The sequence below is a fragment of the Tupaia chinensis genome, unplaced genomic scaffold, assembly GCF_000334495.1.
Source record: "Tupaia chinensis unplaced genomic scaffold, TupChi_1.0 Scaffold000093_1, whole genome shotgun sequence".
Classification (NCBI taxonomy): Eukaryota; Metazoa; Chordata; class Mammalia; order Scandentia; family Tupaiidae; genus Tupaia; species Tupaia belangeri.
The window spans coordinates 11,603,831-11,612,418 of NW_006159555.1; the positions used below are offsets into that span (position 1 = coordinate 11,603,831).

Below are 8,588 nucleotides of genomic sequence, written 5' to 3' on the forward strand. Positions count from 1 at the left end.
TGCCTGCCTCCCAGCGGCACTGGGGCGGCGGGCAGGCGACGCTGGCTCCTGATCCGCGAGGGGGCAGAGGCAGCGACTACCCAAACGACGGCTGCAGACGCTTCGCTGAGACTGAGCAGAGAAGAGCCGAATCATCGGAAGGAAAGCTGCTCTCACCTCAGCCAATCAGCGCCTGCCCTAGGGACTTCCGCCCGCCTCTCCCTTGCCTCTCCCCAGCAACCCGCAAACCTCAGCCAATCAGGAAATTTGCTTGCTCTTTGACCCGCCTCAGGGATGCAACACGCCTAGTAACGCCACGTCAATTGGCCGTAACGCTATGCTTCCTCGACGGATTGAGATTATCGACCAATCAACGAAAGGAATAGGGCCAGACCGACTGGTGAACGGAGAGCCTTTAATCCCGTGGAGGTGGACTCTCCCACTTGGCTCCAGTTCATTGGCTCTTGAGTTAATACTCCTGGCAGAACCTGGCACAATGGGCTGAACCCTTAATATTAGTCTAGTTGTTTTAATGATAACCTACTCACCCATCTTCTCCCAAAACTTTGGGACCCTGTAAGACCCCATCACGACCTTAACTCTTCTTACCTCTTTCAAAACCCTGGCTCCTGACACTTTTACTCTGGATCCTCTGACTAGCACCTCAGCTCTAGATTTATCTTACTCTATTGTCAACCAAAACACCAGTAACCCAAACACCAAGGGTTCTGCAATTTCTCAGTGCTTGGGGTACATGCTTCCCTTACTGTAGGATACTGATATTAGTGACTGGATGATGAAGGCACCCAAACCCAGGTGAAAGGGTAACCACTGCAGATTCAATAGGAGCAAAAAAGCCGTTGCTTGGAACTTGAAGGCCTGGACCCCAAATGATAGCTGGCCCTGACTAGTCAACAGGCAAGGGGGCATGCTGACTCAATTTATTCTTCACCCTGTAACCATACAAACATATTTGAGAGTTTCATTTCTAGAATCTGAGGTTAGAGAGAAGGTGGGAAGTTACTCTGGGACTCCAAGATCTTCTTGTCCCTCCTCTCTAAGAATCAAGTACAACCCTTGTCCTGAGAAGCATCTAGACCACCCTCCAGACTCAACTCCATTCACTCAAGTCACTAGCACAGGATCCTAGGTTTGTTTTTAAGCAATGGGAAGGATTAAGCCACTGTTTCCTAAATAAGGATTCCTATGGCCCTTTTCCCTTATACCCAGACCTCAAGTTTATCAAGTAGATGACAGTGGAAGAGCATTTTAGACAACCAACACTCATCTAGGCAGCCATGAGCCTTCCCAATCAGTATATTTAGTAGGCAGACAAGATATAAGTATTAGATTTTACTCAGCAGAAGAAAAGGGGAAATGGAGGGGGAAAGGGTGCCATGAACAAAGTCAATGACTTGGTGGCAGGGAGTGCTTCCTTCAGAACCAGAATGGTAGTAACTAGGACATCACAGGACTACCACCAGCCTGACCAGTGCAGGAGTTATGTAGGACTGGTCAGCTCTGATCACATTCCTCAAGGAGGGTTAAGCAAAAAGCCTTCCCCACTTAGAGAGGACCACTGAAGGCCCAGCTCAAGCTCTTGGAAACATGGCTACAGGTCATGAGGCTCCAGCAGAGATGTCCGAAACTCTTCAAGGAGAGTTTCACGATCAGACGGATGGATCCAACTCAAATAGGTTTCTAGGTACAGGGGGAGAGACCTGGAGAGGAAGAAGGGTGAAGCCTAAGTGAAAGATTGACAGAAGGCTGGGTATCCATTCCCTCCCTTTCATTTCTCACCACCCCCAAAAGGCCTGAGGATCCAACTATCTTTCAGTCTCAAGACAGCAGACCTCAGTCTCACCATGTAGCATCTTCCTGTGGCAGCTTAGTTTGGGCCTCCAGCCTCCGCCATAGAGCAATGGCCTCATCCCTCCGATCCAGCCTCTTTAGGGTCTGAAGCAGGTGAAAGGAAGCATCTTGATTACCTGTAGCCCCAACCCAGAGTACAGAACATTAGAATTTGACATAGCCTTAAGCATGGGGGAAGCATGGGGAAACTGAGGTCTATAGAGATGAATCTTACCTACACTTAGATATAGAACCAGAGGGAGATCACTGACAACCATTCCTATCTCAGAGTCTATCACCTGTCCAATACGAAGGGCTCAGCTGGTTCTGCTTCTCCATAACCCATTCCCAGTGTAGTCACAGTCTTTGAGGACATTGGGGGAGAACAGGGAACTCTTGGGGGCTCTGCATACACACTTACATATGCTTGTATGTGTTTTGAGTATATATAGCACAACCTCATTCACCGCTCCCATCTGGGAACACCATCCTTATACTTTTGCCCAGTTACCACCCCCTGGATTTCTCTGTCCTTGCACATGTGGGCATAGCTGATATCATGCATGTGTACATACTTGGGTACATCTGGAGACTGAGGAGGAAGTCCTGCAGGGCTCTGGTATCCTGGCCACTGGCTACCCATTCCAGTCCACGACTAATCAGGGCGGCTGCCCGAAGCTGTTGCCGGATCACATCTGACCTACACCTCTGCTCACAGCTGGAAGATGCCCCTGGGGACCACCGCCAAAGTCAACAAGCATCTTTACAGTCACACAATCACAAAAACCCAAGTCCCCCTCTCTCTTCTTGAGTCTAGAGCCCCTCTCTCTTGTCTCTTGGTAAGCTGAGACACATAGAAAGGGGACCCACTTCTACTACCACTACTTCCAGGAGGTGACAGGAAAACTGAAAGTCTAGATCACCTTTTTCTTTGTTCTCAGGTGTGACCCGGAAGAGCAGCTCAAGGCACCTGAAGTGGGACACAGAGCAGGGATGAAGAGGAATCAATCTCAGATACTCTGTTGTGAGTAGGTGAGAACGGAGCATACCAACTCAGGTCCTAATCAGAAAACCATTCCTCCACACCTCCCCCAGGATCCTGGATGGCCTTTGGGGCTTACCGGCTAAATTCACTAATTGCTTCTTTGTGGGCTCCCAGATGTACCCAGGCCTGACCCTGAAGCAGGTGGGTGGAAGGAATCCAGAGTGGGCAGTGTGGTGGTTCCCTGCTTCCTTTTCTGGCATCGTTCCACAGACCGGACATCTTGGGAAGCAGAGGTGACGTGCGGCTGAGAAGCTCTTCACATACAGTCAAAGCATCCTGGGCTCGGCCAGCCTGAATCAGTGCTGCTGCTGCCTCCAGGAACACCTCAGGCATACAGGGCCCTGGGGGGCCGGGGAGTGGGGAGGACTAGGGTGTGAACAGGATGCAGTGTCTTGAAGAGGCATCTACCATCTCCATCTCCAACCTACCTCCCTCCCTCCCTCCCTCCCTTCCTTCCTAAGATTTTTGCCACAGGGTGCATGTGCCAGAGACAGAAAGAGGGAAAATGAAAAATCACCCTCCAGGGTGGTTGGCCACATTGCATTCCCTTCAGCTCCATTCTCCTCTTAGGATTTTGGGCACAGGCATACATACACCCAGTGTGTTTTTCAAGCCAGTGAGTCTGGGGCTCCAACTATTCAGTAGGTCATGTGGGATTCATGCCACCTACTGGCCCAACCATTCCCAAACTCTTTACCACGCCTCTAGTACCAGACAGAAACCTGGTCCCTGAAAATTACTGAAGGAATAGAGGGGAAACCAGAAAATAACAAAGTAGCAGTCCTGCTCTGCTCCAAAGAGGATCTGAGCCTTCTTGCCCCCTTATAGAGAACCTTGAAGACACACCTACCCTTGGTTCTGAGTTATCCACCAACAGGGCCAGCAGGTCCAAGTAATGCTCTGCAGCGTTTTCTGCCCTGAGGAGTCATAACTCATGAACATTCTAGCAGGGCCCTCCAAGGGTTCCAGTGAGAATGATCTCTCTTAGCTAATTAAGGAATGTTCATGAGCCAAGAGGGATAGGGTGGAGGAGGAGGTCTTGGGATTCTGACCCTGGCTCAGTATGAATCTACCTGAGTTACAGAATAGATCAGGAAAGAAATTATACAGTTTCAAAGACAGAGAAGGTCAGTGTCTAGATGAAGAATCCTCAGTTCTACCAGCAAGGCAGGAGGCTAAGGAGTAGGGACCTATACCCTGCCACTTCCTTGTTTATCCCTTAACTCAAGAGAACAAAGGCAGAGTAATACCCAAGGAAAGGCATCAGAAGTGGGAAGAGGAACTCCGATGAGCAAGGGGACCCTCACCTTCCCATCTGTAGGCATCGGCTTGCTAGCAGGTACTTGGCCTGGCTCTGTGAGCCACAGTAAAGGGGTGAGGCTGGGTCAGGTTGTGGGAGTAGCAATTCTACCTCAATGAGAAGCTGAGGGGCTTTAGAGCTGTGGGTGACACTCAAGGCCTAAAAGAGAAAGAAGGAAGAAAGCATATGCATAATCTCTGAGAGTGACATTTCCTTATACTTATACTTGGCTAGTCACTAAAATACAAGCAACTCAGTAGTCCTCCACCTTGTATCTTCATCTGGCAGTTCCTTACCTCAACCAGCAGCTCAAGACTCTCCAGCTCTGCTGTTGTGTTCTCCAGTTGCTGATATAATCTGGAGGCCTCTAGAAGAGGGGGACCCAAGACTGATCCCCCTTTCAAGGCTTCAACCAAGTACAGCAGTGCTCTCTGTGGATTCCCCTAGATAGATGGGAGGACACAGGCTTTAGCTACCCTCAGAAAGCAGAAAGCGGTCCCTAATGCCCACAGTTAAGAGTCTCTTTACCATCTTACGGAGACAGGTCCCCAGCGCTGTGTACACCTGGACCAACACGGGCCGTGGACACAGACCTGAGGCTGCTTCATGGAGGTGGCTCAGTGCCCTGGGCAGATTCCCTCTGATCAGCTCCTGGAGGCCTAAGGACAACTGGATATAAGCTTAGGGCAGGGGACATGATGAAAAACAAGAAGTTCCATGGAACTGATTGAGAGATGACTGCTGGATTCGACCATCAACCATGGTTCGAGTCTTAGACCCAGTGATTTAAAACTCACGCCAGACACATGTGCGAGCATGCCCAAAATCCAGAGAAGAAAACGAACAAGGGATTGTGGCATGGCCATCCCCCTGGGGGGGTGGGGGGGAGGTGATTTCACGCTGTCTTTCCAGTGAGTCCACAGACTCTATAGGAAAAATCTCTCTTAAAAAAAATCTAAAATAGGGAACCAGCGGTTAGCGTAATGGCTATGTCGCTGGCCTCCCACGTAGTCGACCGCGGTGCGTGTCCCGGACCTGGTGGCTTAAAACTCACGCCGGGCGCGTGTGCGTGCGTGCCCAAGATCCCGAGAGGAGAATGGAGGAGAAGGGATTGCAGCGTGACCATCCCCCCTGGGGGGTGATTTCTCGCTTTCTGTCTCTATGTCTCTCTCTGTCTGTCTGGCGAGCGCACGCGCCCTGTAGCGAAAAAAAAAAAAACTCAAAAAAATAAAAAATAAAAAACTAAAATAAAAAAGGCTGAATAAGGTTGCTAGCTGACCTTGGCGATAGGCAAATGCTGTCAGAAGGACATCCTTTAAGTTCCGGGCATCCTGCAAGGTCAGTGGGGCATCCGATTCTTCAACCAGAGGGCTCCAAGTCTTTAGAAGCAGCAGCAGATCCTCAGAAGCCCCACGCTGGGAAGGGAAAGACAACCAGAGGCTCTAAGCCTGGAACCACCCTCTCTTCTTCTTAGTCTGTTCTCATCGGCTGGACTTTGAGCTCAGGGGTTCTCCTAATTTCTGCTCCCCCAATTCTAATAGCTGTGGCACAAGGGTAAAGGGAGGAAGAACACTGTGGGGCAATGATGATCTTAGTCCTCACTTGGGATTAAGCCTATGGGGACATGGAGCAAGGACCAGGTTTGGGTGAACAATGAGAAGATGGAGGCTGTAGGTGACTTCAGCAAGATCAGGGGAGTCCTGAATTCATTAAACTTGAAGTACATTTATGTGTGTGTGTGTGTGTGTGTGTGTGTACACACAAACATATACACTCCGAAGGGAATCTTCCCAATAAGGGACAACCTAGAACAAGGTCACCAAGAGTTTCTGAGATAACCCATGTTTTCGCCCTTTTTTTTTCCCCTAGGCTTTGCCATAGGGCACATGCACTTACTAGAGAGAGACAAAGAGACAGTGAGAGGAAAAGTGAGAAATCACTACCACCACCATGACCACCACCCTCAGTCAGGAGGATGGCCACCTTTCTCCTCCTGACATTTTAGTCATGCACGCCAAGCACATAGTGTGATATTTTTTTTTTGAGAGTTGTTTTTTTTTTTTTTTTCTATAGGGCCCGTGCACTCGCCAGACAGAGAGAGACATAGAGACAGAAAGCGAGAAATCACCCCCCCCAGGGGGGATGGTCATGCCGCAATCCCTTCTCCTCCATTCTCCTCTTGGGATCTTGGGCACGCACGCACACACGCCCGGTGTGACTTTCAGCCAACAGGTCCAGGACGCGAACTGTGGTCAACTACGTGGAAGTCCAGCGACATAGCCATTATGCTAACTGCTGGTTCTCGCACCCAGTGTGATTTTCAAGCCACCAGGTCTGAGACTCAAACCGCAGTAGGTCATGTGGGAGTCTAGTGCCTTAACCAACACACCACAGCTGGCCCTGAGAGCCCAGGTTTTCTAACCACCAACTCAGCAGTCTTTCCAGTGAGGATGTTATTGCAGCTTGGGGAAAGGGAGGAAGGATGACACTCTCTGCTCCAGGTCACTTCCCCTATTACCTGGCTGCCATTCAGGGTCTGCAGCAGCAAGGCCAGGTCTCCAAGACGGTCATTGCTCAGCCAGAAGGCAGCCTGCAGCCCAGCCAGGTGGTGCAGGGCAGGGAGCAGCTCCGGCAGAAGGGAGGAAGCATGGAGGACAGAATCCCACATCTTCCCGAGCCCCTGTTCCAACCAGGGCTCTGGATGCTCCTGGGTCTCCAGCACTACAAAGTACACATACATGTATACACACACACACACAAACATGCTGCTGAGGGAGGACTTCATCCCCCATTTCCCCCACACTCTGGCTTTCCTCTTCTGCAGGAGTCCAAAGTTCACAGCAATAATACTTGGTCTTAGTACATGGAGGATCAGAGAGGTCATCTCTCTCCATGGAGGTGACTGGCTTTATTTCTCCTCCCAACTCCCTACTAGGGCTTAAATCCAGCCTGACGCCGACGGGGACACAGGAGGCACTCTCTAGGCCTTACCTCTCTCCAGGCCCTGTTGGATATCTTGGGCCTGGTCTTCAGTGAAATGTTGTGCCAGGCTTGCCTTCAGGATAATGAAGTTGCACAAGACGGTCAGCTCCAAGGGAAGAACAGGGATAGCTGCAGGAAGCCCTAGAGCAACAAATACTGGTCTCACAGAGCACTCGTCTGTGAGAGATTCCCCTGATGACACCCCAACCCAGTGATCACTCCACCACAAACCAAATGGCCTCAATGTCCTTTGGATACAGTCTGAAAAGAGCAGAAAGTTCTTCAGATAAGGACATCCTAGAAACCACTTCTTCAAATGCCGCAAAGTGTGTGTGTGTATTTAAGGAGGAGGATCTACCTACACAAAGACAATTCCACCCCGGTCCCCTCTGTGTCTTAAACAAGACTACTTGCCTGCTGAGTTATCACCTCGACTCCAAAATATAGAAGGAACTGATTGCTGGCTGCGGAGAAGGGGAACTGATGGTCCTAGGGAGGACCCTGCTTACCTTGCAGACTATGGAGCAGCCCCCTCAGCCCTTCCAGTGTGTCTTGTGCCAATTGCTGTCGCTTCGGAAACAGACTGGAGGCCTGAGCTACCTGCCAAATGTCAGAGGTGTCACTGAGGATCAGTTCTTTTCTGTCCCCTTGAAGCAGGGGTGAAGGATGCATTCTCCAACTATTCCTGGCTTTCTGGAGGAGGTCAAATTCAGCCCTTCCCCGTGAGCTGGGGTAAATAAACTGCACACCCATTTTCTGGAAAAAATTTAAGTTTATTTCTCCCATGAGTGAGACAGGAAGAGAGAGAGTGAGAGAGAGAGAGACAACAATCCCAACAGGTTGTTTGCTTTTTTAAGATTTATTATTTAATTTGACCAGAGAGAGAGACAGAAAGAGAAAGATGGAAAATGAGAAAGCAAGTTGCCAGTCCCAGAACTCGAATGGACCACGTGGGTGTCCAGTGCCCCAACCAACTGGCCACCTGCCGGTCCCCAACAAGGTTTTGATCCTGGATTCACCCCATGCATCAGTCATACTCGGATCATGGGAACTTGGCTCAGGTCTCTGGATGTGAATTTGAAACCTTGCCACATAGGTCAGCCTCACAAAGAATCCCATTTTACCTCTGTGCCACCCCCTTATCCCTTTTCTGGACTCGGGCTGCAAAGCGAGAGTCCCAGCCACCGTTACCTTGACCTGCCCAACGAGCTGATCATTCTTTTCCCGCCACAAGTCCAGGCAGCTGGCTGGTGACGCTGAGTCCAGAGGGGTCTGGTGGGACATGGTGGCTAAGGCTGAGCCCAGACACCCAGAGGTGGCTTCCGTAAAGGTTAAGCCTGGCCCCAGAGAAGCCTCAACCCTGGCGGGGAGATGCCTGTACACTTCCGCACCCCGCCTGGCTCCCTTGCTTCACTCAGGGTCCCCGCCCGG

General features: G+C 50.5%; 1 protein-coding gene across 3 annotated transcripts; it reads right to left on the reverse strand.

The window, feature by feature from the left end:
- Positions 1-1,317: 1,317 nt before the first annotated feature.
- Positions 1,318-8,582, reverse strand: FANCG (FA complementation group G). 3 transcript variants are annotated; one of them, XM_006143209.2, is made up of 14 exons: positions 8,349-8,582; positions 7,667-7,757; positions 7,167-7,298; positions 6,694-6,896; positions 5,455-5,590; positions 4,704-4,834; positions 4,472-4,618; positions 4,183-4,334; positions 3,726-3,792; positions 2,952-3,241; positions 2,754-2,800; positions 2,406-2,561; positions 1,844-1,967; positions 1,318-1,700 (listed from the first exon to the last, which is right to left on the reverse strand). In XM_006143209.2, exons 1-14 carry the CDS (start codon positions 8,439-8,441, stop codon positions 1,592-1,594), a joined length of 1,878 nt encoding a protein of 625 aa, XP_006143271.1. In that variant the 5' UTR covers positions 8,442-8,582; the 3' UTR covers positions 1,318-1,591. The 3 variants fall into 3 exon arrangements, 2 of the variants coding, with proteins under 2 accessions (XP_006143271.1, XP_027625616.1); XR_003548510.1 differs by lacking the exon at positions 8,349-8,582 and having other exon boundaries at positions 1,844-1,935; positions 7,667-8,032; XM_027769815.1 differs by lacking the exon at positions 8,349-8,582 and having other exon boundaries at positions 7,667-8,031.
- Positions 8,583-8,588: the final 6 nt, after the last annotated feature.